Here is a 22,758-nt window from a genome sequence, read left to right as displayed (position 1 = left end):
TAAATGAAGTAGTGCATTGCCTTCGTCTTCATCAGTCATTGTGGTTCATTGCATTTCAGGAAGTATGTTAAGTGAATTTTGTGGGCTTTGTGATTTCATTATAATGCCCAAACGTTAATGCAAATTTACTGATGAAGTCGCCAAAAAATATCCTTCTTTTAAGAAAGAAAGGCATGATTTTGAGGCTGAATGTAAAGTTTGTGATCCTGGAACATTCGTCTCCTTGCTAATGAAGGTAAGTACAAGAGGTTGCACTTAGTTATGTTAATGTATATCTACATTAATTTTGGGTAGAGTAATTCAATTCCAATTTCCTGAACTGATATATTTTTTTCTTTTTATCATTAATAGAATCCCAAGATTTGGAGCTTCACATTGGCTGCAAAAAACATAAAAGAGATCTGCAAAGCTCTAGTTTCACCTTAACTTTGGATAAGAAGTTTCTTCAGCAACAATCAGTATTGGAACTCGCACATCGCATGTTAGCTGAAGAGGGAGCACTAGCTTTCCATACAGTCAGGCACCATTTTAGTGACAGATCAATGGACTGTGCTTCAAAATTGAATCGAGAAATTTATTATGATTCTAATGTTGCAAAAAAACTTTCGTCTTCAAGAACAAAAACTGAAAGCATTGTGAATAAATGTTATCATGCCACATGCTGTTGAAGTGGCTGTTGAGTGTTTGAGAGGAATTTCTTGTTTTGGTGTGTCTGTAGATGGAAGTAACCACGGGATTTATTGAATTAAAATAAACTCGTAATGAAACCTCCGAAACCATAGCAAGTTATGTTTTGAGTGCATTGGAAACTGGAGGGTTCTCTAGCAAGTGTATTGCATTTTCATGAGACAATACTAATACGAATTTTAGAGGTGTAAATTATAAACCAGATGGAAAAAATGTTTACAGCAGTTTAAAAAAAAAACACTAAATGGAAATCTTGTAGAGGTAGGTTGTTCAGCTCACATTTTACACAATGCTGCAACGAAACTAAGCCAAGTACTTGTGTATTTGTTTCACCATTATGCTAAGGAATCTCTGGTAAATATTACATTTTTTTTTCCTTCAGAGAAGGGCCCATAAACAAGCACAGCAACCTTAGGCTTATTGTGCAACCTCCTTTACTGGAATGATTTTTTAAGTCCTTAGGACGGCTCATCAATCAAGCATGTCATTCACTGTCTGGTGCCAGCTTATCGATTCAGTGACAACATCCAGGTCTGACTCTGTGATGTTCCTCTGCAGCCTCTTCAGATCAATGGCATCTATTCGCAATTCACATGCATGAATCTGCTGCATTGTTAAGCAGAGGGACATGCTGCCGTCAATTCCACAACTCACCAAGGTGCCAACTATCCGAGGGAGCTACACTCCCACTGTCTACTGCAGTCTGCTAATTGATGCTCCTGCAGCATCTCTGGGATATGTGCAGCTCCTGTACACAAATCCCACTTGTAGGTGAATCCTGGAACCACATCGGCCAGGTCCTCCTGATCATCCTGTAACTATTGAAGATGATTAATGAAATGATGCTAATGAAGACGAAATGAGTCCAAGATTCAACACCGAAAGTTACCCAGCAATTTTGCTTTATGTGGTTGAGGGAAAACCTTGGAAAAAACCTCAACCAGGTAACTTGTCCCGACCAGGATTTGAACCTGGACTCGCTCGTTTCACAGTCAGGCAGGCTAACCATTACTCCACAGCAGTGGACCTAAATATTACTTGCTCCAACTGATCAGTGTTCATATGTGCTATTATAGAGAGGTTTAAATAATGCACACTGTGCACTTCTATCTGGGTCTGCTGAAGAATATCACTTCTCTATACTTCTGTATCCATGTAACTAACACTAATGCGAGAAAGTAGAAACCACTGGGTAAGTATCTGTCGAAAAGAAATTAAATACGACATAATACAAGAAGTTAGAAAATATGAACTCTTAAGTGCGTGTATGTTTCTTAAATATGTTGTTGGTAACTAATGCTAAGTTCTTTGCAATAAAGTCAGTAACTCTCTTGCTCTCATATATATATATATATATATATATATATATATATATATATATATATATACACATATATATATACACATATATAACATGTACACTAGACGAGTTTTTAGGCTTTTATGGTGACTGTGATCAGAATTAGGTTTTTGGGTATTCCACTGGAACTTGACATATCTAATATGTATTAATATGATTCAACTTATTTTCCTTGTGTGACTAAGGCCACTTTCAAACATACTGGAGACTATGTTCATTGTTGTGGTTTCATTCAGTGTTATTTTAAAGGAATCACATCTGCCTGCTTAGTCCTCTTTCTTAGTATAGAGTTTCGCGTGGATTATTATTGTCCAGTTTTGATGCTAGAGCTCAGCAAGTAACTGCTGTAATTACAGTGCATGTAAGTAATTGTTTATTAATTATATGGTTTTTTCTTTAAAATATATTGGAAGTAAGAAATACTCGAATTACATTACATTTAATTTAATGTTGTTTTCTAAACAAGATTTTTTCCAGGGGATATAAAACTTGATTTGCTAAACATAACAATATTAATTATAATATATTTACAATGGTGTAAGTTTTTCCTATTAAGATCTTAATTAAGCTAATTTCTTGTCATTTTAAGCGTAATTTATCTGTCATCCATGGTATTACACCAACATGAATTGGAAAGGATCAGGACATTTATCTCGTAAAACACATTGGATTATAACTTAATATTTTCAAAGGTATGGGGTAAATTATTTGTTTGCAGTATTTTACTCAGCATTTCTTTTCAGGAAGGGGAGGAATTTTTTTTTTTTAAATGAGCGCCAAATTTATCACACTTCGAATGAACTCTTTTATATATGGGGAAGTTACTTTCTGGCAATACTGAACTTAATAAAACAGTAGGCCTAGTGTTCGTATAACATTTCCATGGATTAGAAGAAACTACTATTTTACAAGCAGGAAGTTACCATCATATTGTCGTTAATTCGAACTGTGATTTCCAATAATCTTCTAGCTCTGTTACAGGAAGCATATAGTTCTTCGTAAATATGTTTAAACTTGTTAAAATATTTTATATCAGTTTCAAACATTATTGTTATTACATTAAGTGAATATAATAAAGATTTTAGTAAATGCCTAAAGTAAGCATATGCCTACTTGTATAATTGTATTTATTATATGATGCAAACCCGTTAATTAAAACTTGTGTTTGGATATAGTATCGCTTAGAAAAAAAATAAAGTTTTAAGTTCAGTATTAATATTATTTACATATTAAGCACTGTGGAAGGATCTGCACACCCTGGGCCATTGTTTTCCTAAGCCCTTGTTTCTTCTGGTACTTAAGGACGTCGTAACAATAGTTATTTTAAGGTACTTTGCATATACTGATAATGTTAATAGCGGTGGGCATTACCTGCCACCTAACAGCAAAATAATTTTTTTCATTAATTGCACATAAGTTCTGATTGAGCAGGCAGTGCACAAAATAGATATCAGTGAAGTTGAAGCTGCAAGAGCTGTCACCCTCATTCAACAGAGATGGACTTCTAGTCAAATCACCTATGACCTCTGTTACTCAGAATCAATAGTGTACAGAGCTGTCAAACGTTAAAGGGAGACAGAGTAGTACAAGAGGAGATGTAGTCTAGGATGTAAAAGGCAGACAACAAGATATCATGACAGATTTTTGGTTCTTTCTGTTCAGTGTCAGCACACTCCTACTGCCTATGAACTGCAAAACGACCGCTCTCTTTACACAGAGATTGGCTCATTCAAGACCACAGAAATCCAAGTCCTAAAGATCAAGATGGCTGGAATGAGTGTTCGGTTCTCTGTATCCATGTTTCCTGCTAATCCTGTATGTTTCCCATAAAAGTGTACATCTTCTGCAATATTTGTATCTTCATTTTATCTTGCATCGTAGTTCATTTTATGACAAAGAAGTTGAATTAACCAAAGGTTGTGGAAAATTTGAATGTAAATATGGGGTCAAATATATATTGTGAATGTGGAAGAACTGGAGAAACCTAAGAAAATGTTGTAATTGATGGGAGAACTTAAATTGGAGGACTGTAAAGTCGATGTTCATTCATGTAGAGTTTAGAATCATGAAGTTATACCATTGTCATGAGAAATAAAATTTACATATTAAAAATAATGCTGCATTACTGTTTTGAGCTCATGTACCTGTATATCTTGTGGCTCACATGTTGTAACAAAACAGAGAACAGTTTTGATATTTTCCTGTTGAAACAAAACTTTTAAATTGTCAAATTTGAACATTATCAAATTCTTACATATTAAAGTATCTAAATTATTTCATAATCTCAACAAACAGAAGAAATCATATTTTAGAGATCAACTGTTTTTGTTCTCCTGTTGGAAGTGAAAAAATTGTTTTTGGAAATATAATATCCAACAATTTTTTTGAGCACTGTAATGTTTTTAAAAAGATTTAAGTTGTCCAAAGTTACTCTGTTTTGTTATGACTAGAGACAAGAATTTCATGCACTATAAAATCCCAAAATATGCATGCATTCATGCACTATCAAACTATGAAACATGCACGATCAAGCGAAAAATACATTAAAACATCCACTTTCATTTTTGTTCCAAATTTTTTATTTCACTTAACTTTTATTTTTTACACAGTTAACAACTAAGGTTTCTGCTCTTGTCAGTCAGTATGTTTTTGTAGGCAGGGAATGACCTCTCTACATTGCAAGAAGTTATGGATGCAAACTTGAATGAACCTTTTTCTGTTACTTAATTTTTTTTTTTTCTTTTCCTTTTTCAGTCATGATTCCTGAAGCTAAAATGTCCACTCAAAACCATTAAAACATGCATTTAAACTGAATATAATGTATATTATATGCATAATTATGCTAAAAAGTGCTTAAATATGCATTATGCATGTTTTTATCCCCAAAAAGGCCAAAATATGCAAACATGTGCAGAAAAAGTACACATATTTGGAACCGGAATGTAATGAAACGGATAAGTACTAAGTTTGAACTATGTCCTATAAAATATGCATTTGCATGGCATTCTCGTCTCTAGTTATGACACTGAACAAATTATGAATGAATCAAATGAAGAAAATAGAGGAAAAACATTTAGAAGGTACATGAACGCTTATCCTTGCAAGGGAATTTGAGGCTTTGGAAAGAATCTATTTCAACTTCAAGTCTGATTGGCCATTTGTGTTATCCTGTTTGTCACCATTCCATTGAAGGAACCTGGAAGGATTTTAAAGGGGCTAGCCGAAAATGGCGATACCTAATAGGTACAATAGAAAATTTAAATTTTTTTTATTTCCTTTATTTCTTTTTCATTCCCTTTTTTCCTAATAAGGCAGATGAACTTGTTGAGACAAGAAACAATTGGTCAGAAATTTTGACAAGATTAAAATTCTTCTTTGTAAATCTATGACACAGATAATTTAATTTTATTCCCATCCAATGGGAGCGAAATTAGGGCTTCTATAGTTCTTTAAAAATTAATTTCCCTCAGCACAGATTCAACCTGCAAACTTAAAATCCAGACCGCTTGACAAATGTATACTTTTTTTACAATGTTGTTTTCTTTCTTTGATTTTCTTTTTATTTCTTCACACTTCCTTTCCTTAATTTTTTTCTTTGTTTTTATTTCACTACTTTTTATTCCTTTCTCTATCTTTCCTTCATTTCTTCCTTTTCTTTCTGTTTTCTTTCCTTAATTTGCCCTTCCTCTCTGTTTCTCTCTTATTAGTTGCATTTCATTCCATTGCTCTGAACACTGGAGCTTTATTCTTGTTTATGATGGATCATTACAGAACTGCATACGTCACAACCTGGGCAGGAAAGCATTACAGATAGTAATCGACAGCAAAGACTGGATGTGCTATAACTGCAATGCACGGCCCCTGTGGGAGCATCGCGCACTTTGCTGGGGTCTCAGTACTTTCCTCAAACAACAAAGGTAAGTTCATATGACAGACTTTGTTTCAAAACGTGTTTTCTCATTTCTTAAAAAAGTTGAAAATGTAACATTTTTCCCGCATTCTGTGAATGCAGAATTCAAATCTGCAACGATAATGTAATAAAACGTGTTTTTTCCCATCTTAATATGATGTTAAAGAGGAAGTGTTGGTTGGAGCAGACCAGATCTTTTCCACTTCATTTCATTACTTTTTATTCCTTTCTCTATCTTTCCTTCATTCCTTCCTTTTCCTTTCCTTTGCTTACTTTCCCTCTCCCTCTCTTTCTCTCTTACTGCGTGAATCAGTTGCATTTCATTTCATTGCTTTGAAAACTGGAGCTCCATCCTTGTTTATGATGGGTCATTACAGAACTGCATATGTCACAACTTGCTCAAGAAAGCATTACAGAAAAAAAAATGCTAAAATGGAGAAAACTTATTTTGAAACAATGCTCCTCATATTTGAAGTCTTGCATGGCTATATAAATTTGTGTTTTGTCAAATTAATTTTAGTAATAGACTTAGTACTGCTTATGATTAGGTTTTTCTCTGGAGCGGTTGTTTGTCCGCTTTCAATCGGAGACCTCTGGTTACCTCCGATTGATGCCGCGCAGGTTGTATATGTGCTGCGGCGCAGACATACATTTTCCGCTGAGCATTCCTTTAATCCAAGCCTGCACAAGGTTTGCGCTGTCTGAGCCGGCTCACAGCTCATGAGCGGAATGCAGGTTTTAGCTGCGTTCTGTATAGGGTGGACTGGCAGAAGTGGTGATCTCGTACAAAATGTACACAAAAGGAAGTACTATTACGAGGTTCATGAAATGAATTCCCGTTCAGTGTTTGCAAAACTATCTTGGACTTATTAATTAATACAGAAATATTTATTTTACAGAAATAATAGAAATTTTATACCTACTTAAATGTATAATATCATTTTCTTATATTTTTATTTAATCAGTACATGAAAACGAGGTTTTATGCTGTTGGCAGCTGAAAGGAACAGTAGCCTACTGATTGTAATGAAACATCAGTTACAGATGTTCGATGCCTGCCTTTATTAATGTTGATTATAGAAAACAGTTGCTCACAAATATAAATGTTGAGCCAAATATAGCAATCATTTTCACAGCCAGCCTGTGTAATCGTAGATATTATTGCTAATGTTTAGTCTTGTAAAACTCAACCAGGCTAGTAGTATTATTCAAACGATCTTTAGCCCTTAGGCCACATTGAAGATCAGTAAGTGCCGAACTGTAAATCGTTAAATGTTATGTTTTATTTAACGACGCTCACAACTGCTGAGGTTATATGAGCACACTTAAATGCAATCGACCTGGCCCAGAATCGAACCCGCAACCTCGGGCATAGAAGGCCAGCGCTATACCAACTGCGCCAACCAGGCCCACCTGTAACTTATATGACATTGTTTCAACTGGTGTTGAAGGAATTTATTATGATAACTTTAAACTTCTTTCCAATTAAGACAAGACTTTTAGTAGGTTATTTTACGATGCTTTATCAACAGCTTATGTTATTTAGCGTCTGAATGAGAAGAAAGTGATAATGCTGGTGAAATGAGTCTGGGGTCCAACACTGAAAGTTACTCAGCATTTGGTCATACTGGGTTGAGGGAAAACCTCGGAAAAACCTCAACCAGGTAACTTGCCCCGACCGGGAATCGAACCCTGGCCACCTGGTTTCGCGGCTAGACGCGCTAATCATTACTCCACGGTGTGGACCTTAAGACAAGATCTTGGAACCTAGAATTAAATTCATTTTGAATTTCAATTAATATTTGCACATAATCGTTTAACATGAGTTCATCACGAGCAGATTCTATTGTTCGAAAAGTAAGTCATATTACCTTCCCGAAACTGACTTACGAAAAGTGTAAGTTTACGACTGAAATCCCGTAATTTAGTCAACATATCAACACTGAGCTGGCCTTTTCCCTGAAGAGAGATATTTAAATTGTTGAAGACTAATATCTTTAGTATCGTTATGTCTGGACTCGTAATGATGCATTATGTTACGTTTCTTTCTACCTTTCAAAATGTTGTGGCATATAAAGCACTGAGTATTTACTCCAGAAGCTATGAAAAAATAAGCATTTTCCTATGCAACATTGAAAGAATTTGCCTGAACACCACTTTTCCGTCTTTTAGATTCCTTCATACTGCACTGTAGCAGTAGGTAAGCAACGTGAAACAGTTACTGAGAATACGCACTGCACTCCACTAGATAGCTGAGTGGTCGTTTCCCTCTCCTCTGCCTATAGCAAGTCTATGTCATTCTGACGTTTCTTCCTCTCCGATTCAGTGAGCGGTAAACACAGCTCTCCCGCTCCGAAGGAGTGCGCACACTCGTTGAGCGCTGTTTGTGCAGGTATGCTTTAATCGGATCAGGTAGTGATTGGAGTCCGCTTACGTCCCGCGTATCTTTTAAAACAAGTGTGCAACTTTTTGTTGTTTATTTTCTCTTTTTTATTTACCTCTCTCTTGCTCTCTCTCTTTTTCTTCGGCTCTTATTTTTTTCTTGTTTTGCTTGAAGTACTATGTTAGCTGACAGATTTTTTTTTTTTTTTCCGTTTTGAAATTCATAGTATAAGTGGAAAGGCGTATTAGTTTTATGTCATTGATCAAATTAATAATATTAAAATTAACTGAAAACTAACGCAGAAGTAAAGCTTTTCAGTAGCTAATGTAAACCTTTATAATTTTCCTGGAAACACTCGTTTATTCACAAACAGTTTTTGTCAATTATTATTCTAAACAGTTTAGTTTAACGTAAAATATATTAAGGGAGTTTCAGAATGGAACAAAAGAAATGTGTGGTATCAATGGGTTAAAGTTTACTGTCCAAAGTAATTTATTAAAATTCTTCACCAGATAGGATTGTGATCATTGTGTTAAAGGGTGTCAGTATTTGAACTCTCTCTTCTAAAACGCGTCACTCTTCCTCTGTAATAAAAATACAAGCGGATATCAACTTAAGGATAATTGTAATTATATTATTACCACACGTTTCTTTAGTTTCAGAATGAAACTCAATATTTTAATCTAATAACTCAAGTTGCCTTTTAAATATTCCATATAAGTTATGTATGATTTTTATTGCCAGAAAGTTACATTTTATAGAAATTTCAAGACTTTTTTTCTAGACTGTGGACCTTTGGAACCACAGCACTAAAGCAGTTTAAAAAAATCGTATCAAATGTTTTGCGTAATTTTAAAACTACGAAAACGATGATATCACTAATTAACCGTCAATGTATATCTGAATGGTAATAATTTATTTTTGACAGCAAGTACGAGTACCACAACCACGGCTCTTAATGTTAGCCTAAACACTTACATACCTACATTTTAAAATTTAGACCTAGACTGTGGACCTTTGGAACCACAGCACTAAAGCAGTTTAAAAAAATCGTATCAAATGTTTTGCGTAATTTTAAAACTACGAAAACGATGATATCACTAATTAACCGTCAATGTATATCTGAATGGTAATAATTTATTTTTGACAGCAAGTACGAGTACCACAACCACGGCTCTTAATGTTAGCCTAAACACTTACATACCTACATTTTAAAATTTAGACCTACTCAGAGAATCTATCTAACCTGGTCCACGCCATAGAGATTTCCAAATACGGACCTGTTAGCGTCTTAGGAGCCTTTGGCTTTTCTGGCAACACAATCACCAACTCATATTTCCTTTCAAGTAAGCTGCTCATCACCGAAGTTTGGAGTTTCATCTCGTAACAATATGCTGGATCAATCTTAGAAATTCTTCTGCTTTTCAGTTTTTCATTCACAATGTTACTCTGTCTGCACACAAAACCACGAAATTATTTATTAGAACTTTTATATATAAATCAAAGTATATACGCTTTTTAAAAGAGTTGTTGTTGTTTTCTAATGCCAGGCGTTTGACAATAAAGTCATTTGACCTCTTGCACTCCAATATTTTTCAAAGATATTATCATGGCCAGCCACTGAAGCACAGATTTTGAGGTGTTCCGAATCCATTTCTTGGTTTGAGTTGCACAATGGGCAGTTAGGGGACTGATACATTCCAATTCTATGCAGGTGTTTGGCCAAACAATCATGACCTGTTGCCAATCTAAATGCAGCTACAGACGATTTTCGTGGTAAATCGGGAATTAACTGTGGATTTTGATGCAGAGAGTTCCATTTTTTCCCTTGAGATTGTGTTATCAAATTTTGTTTGTTAAAGACTAAGTATGTAGATTTAATAAATCTTTTCACAGAGTAAAACGTAAATTTAGTAACAGGTCTATAAGTAGCAGTGCTTCCCTTCTTTGCTAAAGCATCCTCATTCTCATTTCCCAGGATTCCACAATGGGATGGTATCCATTGGAATACAATTCTTTTATTGAATGATATTAATTGAGAGAGCATGTTAGTTATTTCTGCTGTTTTAGATTAAGGTGTGTGTTTAGAGACTATTGATAGAATAGCTGCTTTGGAGTCTGACAATATAACTGCATTTTTAAATTTATTGATGTGGCATAGAAGATTCCTGAGACTTTCACTTATTGCAATGATTTCTCCATCAAAACTTGTTGTTCCATGCCCAAGAGATCTATAAGTGAGAAGAGACAGCACGTAACACCTGCACCAGCACCTTGTTCTCTGGAGATCAAGGATCCGTCAGTGCATAAATGAAGCCAGTTTTGTGGAGGGTACCTAATATTAATTGTCTCTAAAGACAATTGTTTTAGTATTTCAGTGTTTACTTCTGATTTTAGTATTTCTTCTGTTAAATTTAGATTATATTCTATATTTAATAGAGTTAAAGGGTTTGGTTTAATTTGTAGGTTTTCTTTTAAATTCGGGATATTGATTTTCTGTTTTAATTCTTGAACAATGGATATGAAACTTTTTTGAGTTTTCAATCTACAGAGAGGACTGTATGAATGCCAATTGTTTCCTGGTAATCTAATAAGTTTTTCATACTGAATCAGTGCTTTTTCTTCTATTGTCATTTTGATGCTGTTAATATTAGTGAGGAATCTCATAGAATCTATTGGAGTTGTTTTGATTCCACCAGTAATGAGTCTGAGAGCTTGGTTTTGAACATATTCTATTTCGTTAATGAAAGGTGAAGTAATTAAAATTTCTCCGCAGTATGTCAGCACTGGCTGTATAAATATTTTGTATGTAGTGTTCAAAGTATTCTAGAGCATCCCCATTTCTTTCCTGCTAGTCTTTTTAGAAGGGAGAATCTTTTACGAGCTTTTTCAGAAATGTATTTCAAATGGTTGCTCCATGTTAACTTACTATCGAAAATAACTCCAAGATATTTGGATTCATAAGTCCTAGGAAGGTGTTGGCCATTGTATTGGGTATTGAATTCTCTTTCTTTTTTACCAAGTGAAAATATTTGGTAGTTAATTTTGCTTAAATTGAGTGTCATAAAATTTGATGTATTCCATTCATGTAGTTGATTTAGAGCTTTAAGAGCAGAATTTTGAATTTTGTCTCTATGTCTGTAAGATCCGGAAGTCCACAAAACTATATCATCTGCAAATAGTGCTGTTTTCATGTTTGATTCCTCTAATAGGGAGGGTAAGTCATTTATATAAATATTGAATAAAGTTGTGCTGAGGACAGCAGTTGAACAGTTAAATTTACTTACTTACTTTCAAGTTCACGATTGTGCGATCACTTCAAATGGTCTAACAAATTCGAAGTCCTACCACCCTTAGAGTAAATTCGGCCACAAAGTTCACATCGTGCGACTTTATTATTATCTTCAACTAAATTAAAGAATTTCCATGCGACGGATATACGATTTGGTGCCATTTTATTCCACTCACAACTGCCCTCAGTCCGTACGTGCCGGTCGTCCTTGAGCTCTACGTCCTCCAACTTTGCTTCGCTCCGAACCACCGCATCCCTCTGTACGTCCCCTGTTCCACCTACGATAGTACCGGAGATCACCGGTGGAGAGCTTTATTCGTAATCTCCGATTCCTCTGCGGTAGTAGTCACTCCGATGAGCAGCACTAAATAGACTCTTGTTTCTCTCTTTCCTGTACAGTAATGTTCGGTTACTTACATAATTTCATGAATATAACACACAAGTATAACTGCCATGGTGACTCAGTACTAGCACATTGGACTTATAAGCCAAAGAGCCCTGGTTCAAATCCTGCTTCACCCTGGATTTATAACTTATGTTGGGTAAGCCCATGGTTCAGTCAACACGGGTTTTCTCCAGGTACTCCAGTTCCTCTGTGATATCCTAATAATTCTCCATAATCACATTATTCATTATAAATGTAATGTAGACCCACTACCTGTGATGCACTCTGGATAGTCTCTGACATACTAAGTGGTCTATGCTTCTTGGCACTACTGTCGTCTATGAGCATCTCTTGTAGAGTTGGGTTGAATAGTGACTAGTTAAGGACCCTGTCATTGAACCAAAAAAAAAAAAAAAAAAAAAAAGATTAGTTAGGTATAATAGATCTGTTTGGAAAATATTAAGTTGTTAGATATTAAAAAAATAAAAAGTCGTTTAGGACAATGGTGCCTTGGTATCTTTCAGAGTATTGCTCTTGGGATGGCACATATTTATTCCAGCATCCCTTCAACTCTTCAAAACAGTCTGCAGAGTCCTCTTGCAGTATGACCTTCAGCAGCCTCATCACATTCTCCTTAATTTCGTCCGTGATCTGCACTCTCCTCCTTTTCAACAGTGATTTTGGCTTTGAGAAAAGCCAGAAGTTAACAGGGAACAAAATCTGGACGTAAAGAGAGAGAGAGAGAGAGAGAGAGAGACGTGAACACGGGCAGGTACATTGTCAGTCACCACTAGTCTGCAGCTACAGGCGTTTTCTTTTTACTGAATTCCATAGACAGCAAAGAACTTCGATGTAGTAATCTTTCTTGATATTAAAATTGTGAACATTATCTTGACATTACTCTATCGCCATGCCTTCCTTCTCCAGACTTGAGGAATCAGGTAACCTTCATTAGAAAGACTGGATTTTTATTTCAGGGTCATAGTTGTTCAGGGTCCGTTTATGAACATTATGAGAAAATCTGGGTCATTACTAGTAGAACATTTCCTCGAGAAAGTCTGGAAACAAGTGAAAAGTTCTATTACTTTATTTTTTGTTATATACAGAGTGTAACAGAATGACTATTCCTAATTTTCTGATGTATTTGAGGGCATGAAATTAAACATTTTTTATTAATAAAGTAATGTCCGAAAATGCTTCGTTTTCAAGTGATAGTGACATGAAGGAAAAAATTAAAGAATCTCAACTTGGAAAATAACTTTTATTTACTTTCTATGGTTACACAGTAACTTTTTTTGTCTAATACCAGATATTAAGAAAATGGTATTGACAAACTATAGGAACTGTTCAAAATTGCGACTGTCATTGTTGACGCACAAAGTAAAACGCTGTGTGATTGAATGATGAATCCTTTGAAATGTCCATGGTCGGTTACGAAGATCGTCAAAAGCAAGAATAATTCTAGCAAATAATTCTTCTGTTGTGTCAATCCGTGTTTCATAAATAATTGATTTAATATGACCTCAACCACAAAAATCAACTGGATTCATATATGGGCAATGTGATGGCCAAGCAACTGGACCTGCTTTCCTTATCCAATGATTCGGAAAATGTACATTTAAATAATTTCGACAATTTAAGCCAAAATGTCCAGATGCACTGTCATGTTGAAAGATCATATTTCTCCGAATATTAATCGGGACATCAAGTAGCTCCAGAAGCATTTCCGCAAGAAAAATACCATAAACATGTTCATTAAATTGCGCAGGCATAAGATATGGCCCCACTAGATAGTTACCAAACAAAACCAACCCAAATGTTTACAGAAAACTACCATTTATTGCGGAGATTCTCCACAGCTTTAGGATTTGTGTCAAATGCTTGATATTCTCTTGATCGATGCTCCATGCCTGCTAAGCCTATGAGCTTCATGTGCATTGTTAATTGTTATGATACACTATCTGATAAATTTTGGAAGTGGAATCAAATTTAAATACCTAATCAAATTCTTTATTGCACTGTAGTTATACACAGCATATATCATGCCATGTATTGATATAGTGTTCAGTTCTTGTAAATTGCAAGAGTGAATTCAGTATCTACTGTAGTTGCATACAGCAAAGAAAAATATTATATTTTTCTAGCTGATAGAAGTGTATCTTTTGGTTCCAAGTGGAGGATGGATAGGCAGATAAGTGGGCATTTATTTTTTTAAATTATTACTCCTTAAACTGTAGAGATAGTTAATTTTTTTAGGGAAATTATGTGGCATTAGTGGGGAAATAATGAGATAAGAATGATAGAAGAAGCAAGTACATTGAGAAAACCTTCCCCACAGGTATTTGTTTCAATGTGTATCTCATAGGAGCTCTCATAGAGCCATAGATCAAAGTCGATAATAATGAGACAAATGTCATGAGATGTACCTCATTGCTTAATGTGGACAAGTTCTTTAGGAAATGGTCCTCTGAATATAGTTTTACAGAAATATAGAGAACAAAGTGGTTTCTGGTTTGTGTATGATTATGTGGCACATAAGTCAGAATTACTGTAAATTGAGGTAAGCTGTGCTTTCTTTTTTTGCAGTGTGGGATCGTTGAAGATACCTGCAGAAGAAGCAGAGAAGTGTCCAGGTTTCAATGCAAACCTATGTTGCAAGGGTAAGAAGCCTGCTTATTTCAGAGCAGGACAACCCCTAAGACTGCTGCTACCTCCCTTGTACACAATGGTAACATCAGTCGACATGGAATCAAGCAAGCTGAAGACATTATTGACTCCTGGACGGAGTTCCTTTTCTTCATCCAGTCTTGTCACAACCACAGCTTCCAATATCAGCTCCCCTACAACATCAACTCTCACAAACACTCGCTGTACTATCATGAATGGAGAAGGACCTTCCAATCAGTCCTTAAATTCATCGAATCTTGCAGTGCGAGCTGTTGATCAGGAATCACAGGTACAGAGGCCTGTTGTTATGAAACCACGCACACCCCAGAACCACGTGCTGCTTGCACCCACCCTTGTGCCATTCTGTTCGCCATCTGTACCCCAGAAAGTTCGACTTGTGGATGTACAAACTACACCTGGATCCATTGTGCGCTTTGGCTCTGTAATGCTGTCTAATACAAATGCTCCAGTTAACAAAGTGTATATAAACCAAGATACCACAGCAAACAGCGTCATATACACGATGTCCGGCTCCAACACGGGTACTGTGAGACCTGTAGGACCATCCCCAGCAAAATTTCTTGTCGTTAGCCCTAACAACGAACCTCCATTACTCACACCCTTGTCCAGTGGCACAAAGCCTTCTGGTCAAATTCATGTTGTGGCACCTTCTGTCGTCACTATTCCAGTCACAAAGCAGTCTCAGAAAGAAGATACAGTGCACATAGATCTATCTGGCGAGAATGATGACGATATTGTGGAGGTGTTCAGCAATGTTCAGGACTCTAGAGAAGTGGTGAAAGACTTTGAGTGGATGATTCAGTCTCTCAGAAAAATAGATCGATCATCAAAAATACTGGCCTTCCATGTAGAGATCTTGCGTCGAAAGTTCATGTCGGAGGTGAACAAAAAGGGACACAATGCAAAGGGTGTGAGGCACCTCGCCAGCAAGTTCAACCACTTGCTTGGAAAAGCAACAGGCAGACTGGCTGCAGAACAGAATAGCATTAAAGCTGGGTTCCGAGACTGGCTGACTGCACAAAAGAGTGACAAAGAGAAAAGTAGTGATGCAGAATTACCAGAAAAGGACCCTGAGCCACCACTCGACCTTGACATCACCTGCGAGTCAGACCACGAGGATGCCAATGAATGCGGTGAGGACCTAAGTGATACAGACAGCTATTCTGAAGACCCTTTTAGTGACACTGCAATTCTTGAACGTAAGGTGCAGAACCCAGAATTCAAACCTTTCCATGCACATACAGTGAGGGACCTCTTAAGAGACAAATATGGCTCCAAGATTCTGTATGAAATACTTACAGACTTGAATTCATCAGATGACAAGGAGAAACAGAATGCACAGAAAGGTGGTGGAGTAGTGACCCCTGTGCAGGACGTTGCTACACAGACACATGAATCAAAGGAGTTTGAAGAGGTAGAAGAGGAATCCGAGAAGAAAGAGTTTAAAGAAGTGGAAAAGGAGAAACCTGAGAAGAAAGAGTTTGAAGAGGTGGAGGAGGAGGAGGAACCTGAGAAGAAAGAGTTTGAAGAGGAGAAGGAGGAACCTGAGAAGAAAGAGTTTGAAGAGGTGGAGGAGGAGGAACCTGAGAAAAAAGAGTTTGAAGAGGAGAAGGAGGAACCTGAGAAGAAAGAGTTTGAAGAGGAGAAGGAGGAACCTGAGAAGAAAGAGTTTGAAGAGATGGAGGAGGAGGAGGAACCTGAGAAGAAAGCATCTACAGACGCAGATAAGTGTGGTGTTACACGGCCAACAGGTTGGTCATGTGCATTTACAGACTTTCTTGCTTGCACAATCTCCACGCCCATGTCTTCGGGCAGTAGCACTCCATCTAATATAAGTGAATCTTCTAGTAGAGGGAAATCTGAGAATACTGTACAAGATGATAGTGAACACATTGTAAACGCAAGTGATACAGAGATAGTGATAAAACAGGAGCCTGAAGAGCCTGAGCCTGTGGCTGGACCAAGTGGAATTAAGACAGATAGTGAGATGAATAGTAGGAAGAGGAAGCACAGTGTTTCTCCGGATGCTGCAGACAAGAGGAAAAGAGATAGTTCCTCGCCCCCTATACAGGTGCCATACTTACAAGTGAAGGAGAACGACTCAGAAGATCCTGTACCGATAGTTGACTTGACTGCCTCAGACATTGAGAAGATATTAAAGCCCTGCTCTGTGGCCATTCCTAGGGTAAACACAACATCATAATGGCAATGGCCATCCCATTGGATTCAGAAAAAAGTGCAAAAACGTGGAATTGAGACCTGAATTGAAATTTTCTATAATTAATGTTTAAAAAGTAGAAATATGGACACATTAATTTTGTACCTTTGAATAAGAATCTGTGAAGATACAGATCTTGGTATTGTGAAAAGCATAGAGATGAGTGTTGACATTACTGCATTGTATTTTTAGTAAATGTGCTTCTCTCTCTCTCTCTGTTTCTAGGAATTGTTTCTTTTTTTGAACTTAATAATAGAAAATTTCAGTACAGTAATAAGTTCTCTTAAATTAAACATTTCCATTAATGCAGCTATACAGTTTTCATCATCAAGGATAAAGCATTTTATGTTTCTAAACAAGCATGAAGGATCAGTATCCCATTGAAGGTACTGTTTTGTCAGTAGGATTGCAAACTACCCTGTTTACTCATGTATTTTTTTGGGTCTGAGACTACCAATACTATTACAGAACAAATCTTAAATAAACTTGACAGCCATTGAAGATTATGATGGTGAATGTTTAAGTCGTAATTATACATATTGCAGTTTTTTTTATTTGTTCTCCATTTTACTAAACTACTACCGGTACTGATGTCAGCACATATTCATTGGGCTGGCCCCTTCATTATTTTTTATCTAAAAATAATTTTTGTGAGAGCAAGTAAGAATTATACATTCTTGTGATATGTGGCAAATATGATTAGGATTTGACAGCTTTTAATAATTAAATACATTTCTCTTCCTGTAATATAGCGAATTTGTAAAATGCACAGAAGATATACAAATGTGCTGCACAGGACAAAGAAGGTTTATGTGGATGGAAATGATTGCTGTCATTGTGATTTAGAAATGTTAAAGAGAATGTTAAATAGATCACTAGGTTATTCTAGCAAAAAAAAAATGTTCACTTGACAGTTTGTACATGAGACTGTTAGGAAAAAAAGAAGGAAATGTTCCAACATCTTTGTTGAATTTTAATATTTCAATTGAGTTTAGTTCACATATTACACGCAAACATTTTCATTCTCTAGTCATCTAGTGCATGAAATGTGTTTGCATATTATCCCAAACATTTTAAAATCACTCTGTATACCTAGATAAACTACATATTTTTATTGCTATCATCATCATCATCTGATTTTTTGCATACATTTTTATATGTAATTGCAAGTGAACATAAGGTTATTTTTGTAAAGTCTAGAGAAGATTATGTAAACTATGTGACATTAAGTCTGCATTTTACTTTTTAAAATGAAGTGTTTGAATGTGACACTAGAGTATTCCTTTCATGACAATGATATTATCTTCTTTATTAAAAATAAATTAGAATAATGTATTATAATGGACAGTAATAGGAGAAGAGATCTAGTACACTCGAACCTCCATACAACGAAAATCGATATAACAATAAATCCTTTTGCAGCAATAAATTTGATTGGTCCTGGCATATTTCCTATATTTCAAACATGTTTTATCCATCATTACAATGATAGTCAAATTTCGGAAAAATGCCAATGGAACAGTAAAAACATAATAATTGTTTTAATTTACTTGGTTTTCATGTTCAGTATTTCACTTTTCACTTGGTATTGCCCTCTTAAAAATGTTTTTCATTACTTCATCTACTCTCCTTCATACTTCTGTTGACCAATGTTGGCATTCTGTGCAAGGAGTGTGTTTTTTTTTCCTTCGGAAGAGGGCCTGTAAGCAATTACTGCAGCCTTAGGCTTATTATGCAACCTTCTTATATTGGGATTATTTTGAAGTCCTTAGGATTGCTTATCAAGCACGTGATTCACTGTCTGGTGCCATCTTATCAATTTGACCACAGTATCCAGGTCTGACGGAGTCCGCCCCTCCTCCCTGTGATGTTCCTCTGTAGCCTCTTCAGATTGATGGCATCTATTTGCAACTCATGTGCATGAATCTTAGAGGGATATGCTGCCGTCAATTCCACTACTTACCAAGGCACCATCTATCCAAGGGAGCTACACTCCCCCTGTCTACTGCATTCTGCTAATTGAAGCCCCCTGCAGCTTCTCTGGGATATGTGCGGCTCCCACAGACATGCCATCTGTGGGTGGATCCTGGAATCATGTCCGCCATGTCCTGGTCAACCTGTAACTATTGAAGATGATTAATGGAATGTTACTAATGAAGACAAACTGAGTCCGAGGTCCAACACTGAAAGTTACCCAGCAATTCTGCTTTATGTGGTTGAGGGGAAAACCTCAGAAAAAACCCCAACCAGGTAACTTGTCCCAACCAGAATTTGAACTCATTTCACAATCAGGAAGGCTGTTACTTCACAGTGGTGGACAAGAAGTATGTTACAATAAAACTCTACCTGCTTTAAGGGTGCGTGACTCTTACAGAATTTGCATTTATGGTTTCTGTCAGTGTCTTCCTGACCACCTGAAACTTTTCACTTTCTAGTTACTTGTTAATGATGGGAGGTATAATACGAAAGAAATCATACATCTTGATTACACAACTTTTAACCCATATTACAAAACACACATCCAAACAAAATTCTCAACACACAACTCAATTTCAGAACACACACACTCTTTGAGTCCACATTACACTACACAAACACATCCCCACAGGAAACACAAACAAAAGGCGCCAAGACCAGCAACAACTAGTTCTGAAGATGGCTGATAGCAGGCTGAAACATGTTAACAAGGTTATATAAAATTTAACTCAAGAAAGACAAATAATACGTTTTCCGAAAGAAATCAATTTGGAGACTAAATTAACTTCATTTAGTGATTTAAATAGGGGATTGAAGCAGAATGAAGTGGCTAAAAGGTATGGGTTTGCACAGTCAAGACTGGCAACATTCACAAGGAAATAGAGGACCCAGTGAGAATTGACATCACATTGGAAGAGAATACAACACAGCGGAGAATTGCAAAATCACTATCAGCTGGGGAATTGACGTCACTGGAGATTGTAATGACCCCAGCTGGAACATCCTACAATTATAGAAAAAAAAATGGAGAACATTGTCGCAAGTGGTAAAATTAATCCTGAACATAAACTGCAACAGCAGAAGACCTTGACATTGCTACCTTGAAGTGGTTTAGTGTCTTTAGTATATCACTGGACCAGACTATGTGATTGTGCTCGAAACAATAAAAAACACATTTGTTGCTGAAGGCCTCAACATCAGAAGACAGATTACAATTACTGATTTAAAAAAAAAAGTCTGAGTATTAAATGAATTATGATTAAAAAATCTTTGAGTATTAAATGAGTTTGTACTTCAAGTAGGATAATCAAATGGCGAGTAAATGTTATTGCATAGTATGTAGTGTTGTTTTATATTTATTTATACTTCCATAACATAAATATGGGCAAAATTTCGTAACCCCTCAATACAGTGATAACCCAAATAAAACAATACAATTTTTCTAGTCCCCAGAAAATTGTTATATCGAGGTTCGATTGTACATGCAAATCAACTGTTCAAGTTATACAAGTATATAGCTCATATCACTGGCCAGTACAGTGCCACCATCAATATTTTATCAACACTCATTTGAATGACTTGATAAAATGTCCAAGAATTGCAGTTCATCTCATTTCTTAATTCTGTTTGTAGTAACATAGAGTTTCTTTAATTTCTATTCTTTTGACTTTGTCTAGTCAGTGTCCTATTTTCTGATGCATATGTTAGCACTAGAGTGGTCATAGTTTTGTAAGTTTTAAAGAATATATCAGCAGTTGTTCCCTTGTTTAGAATTAATTTCATTATACTATTGATTTTTATATGTGTTCATAGATTTATAGCAACAGCTATGTTTGCTAAAGTTATATTTTTCCAAGTTGTCGACAAGGGCAATGTTTATTTAAACGATCAAGAGACGAATTATTACATGAGTAAGCAGGGCTTGCCTTTGAGCATCTCTTTTGTTCCTGTATGAAATTTTTCAGTTTTGAAACACACTTTAATAAATTGCGAATCTCTCATTTGGGAGTTGAGAGAAGAGACATATAGTAGTGTACAGTATGTGAACAGGTTTTCTATGTTTTCCAGGTATTCACTTATGAACCTGTTACAGGGCAATGTTGTAACTGATTGGGGAAACTGTAGTGAGGTTCCTGAATCAAGATTCCTTGAATAACATAAAAAATATATATTAAAAAAACTGGTTCCTGAATTTGAATTCTCACAATAATATTAACTGTTCATGATAAGGCTTGAATGGTCATATTGCCAATTTATTGTTGGTAACATGGATTTTTGGCTATTGCAATAAAGTTTATATTAAAGAGAGAGGAAACAATGGTGCATTATAAAGAAGAGGTGTAGATTGGATTATTTCCATTGCTTATTTTTAAAGAATTCATAGTGTTTCGAAGATTGGTTTTGTCTTCGTCTTCAGGTGAAAGAAAGGAGGGGCTGTGTTTGTAATGACCCATCGAGTAGCTACCCTTCTCAATTTCCCCCTTTTTCACATGAAGATGAAGACTAGAACCAGTCTTCGAAACATTGTGAATTCTTTAAAAATAAGCAATGGAAATAGTTCTTTTTTATTGCAGAAATGTTTTAAATCAGACTGATGTTCAAAATTAAGCTTTTTGGGTATTCCTAAAAAGAAAATGTCAAGTTCCAGAACATGGTGGAATACCCAAAAGTCAAATTCTGGTGACATCCATCATGAAAGCCTAAAAACGCATACAACCTGATGTTGTGAGTGACTTGTATACACCATACACATATTCAGTTCCAGTCTCCCCACTATATCACCTTATCTGTGCAATACTGTAACAATTAAAAAAATATAATTTCAAGAAAAGCGAGTTAAAGCTTTAGTAGTTTGCTTTTAAAATGGTACATCAAACACAGTAGATAAAATATGTATTTAAATGTTTTAACTAAAGTAGCATTAAGTTAAAAATATTATTTAATGATTATTTCTGCAATTTCTTTCCTTGTACCATTTAAAAAATTAAACAATCTGAAATAATTTTGAGTTATTAGCATAATGTATTTTGGAATTGTGACCTTATTTTGAGTTATCACAGTTTTATTCTGGTGGTAATGAGTTATAATCCAGTGAACATTTTGAGTTAGTTCCTGTTTCTTCAGATAATTATTGCAGAAATTTATAACAGCAGCTATTTTAATGAATGAAATATTACTGCTACACTATTAAATGTTTCTGAACAAGCATAATCACATTTCTTAAAGTCTATATGAGTCAGTATAAGAACAAGCTTATCAGTTTTATTTTTTCTGACCTAAACTGAAGTTTTTGATATAAAATTTAGAAAAATATAAAACAGTCTTTATATTATATTGTATTTATTTACATTTCATGATATTCGTACATTACTTCACAGCTAGAATATGGAACATGTCAAACGAAAAAAAAAAATTAATAGTAGGCCTACTATAAAGTCTTAATTAGTCACAGTCTAGTTGAAATATGTACAGAAGAGTTTTACAATATAGTCTACTAGTACAACACAAAGTTGTATCAATACTTAATACAACATATGAATATTCATGAAGTGTTGTTGAATGTCTTGAATTCACCTACAGAATAGAAGGCGTGAGAAATTAGGTACTTTTTTAATTTGGCCCTAAATAATCTTAATTTTTTAGTTTCATTTTTTATATCCATAGGAAGGCTATTAAACATTTTTACTGCCATATAACACACTCCTTTTTGGTAGTACAATATGGAGTATGAAAGTAATTTTTTGACAATTGTTTGTGTTATGAACTGTTGAATTAGTTACAAAGTTTTCACGATTACATACAAGGAAGATTATTAATGAAAAAATATAAAATAGATAATGATGGTAAGTCATATTTTTT

General features: G+C 35.4%; 1 protein-coding gene across 1 annotated transcript in view; it reads left to right on the top strand.

Moving 5' to 3' along the window:
- The window catches only part of ADD1 (ADD domain-containing protein 1), a 50,365-nt gene extending 29,283 nt beyond the window's left edge, over positions 1-21,082 (top strand). The window contains exons 6-7 of the mRNA XM_069834983.1: positions 5,819-5,964; positions 14,604-21,082. Of these exons, the coding sequence (XP_069691084.1) occupies positions 5,819-5,964; positions 14,604-16,908 (2,451 nt within the window). The 3' untranslated portion in view covers positions 16,909-21,082. The remainder of the gene's footprint in view (positions 1-5,818; positions 5,965-14,603) is intronic.
- The last annotated feature ends 1,676 nt before the right edge of the window (positions 21,083-22,758 follow it).

The sequence above is a fragment of the Periplaneta americana genome, chromosome 9, assembly GCF_040183065.1.
Source record: "Periplaneta americana isolate PAMFEO1 chromosome 9, P.americana_PAMFEO1_priV1, whole genome shotgun sequence".
In the NCBI taxonomy this organism is placed as follows: domain Eukaryota; kingdom Metazoa; phylum Arthropoda; class Insecta; order Blattodea; family Blattidae; genus Periplaneta; species Periplaneta americana.
Note: the sequence above shows the minus strand (reverse complement) of the source record. Positions and strands in the feature narration are given on the sequence as shown.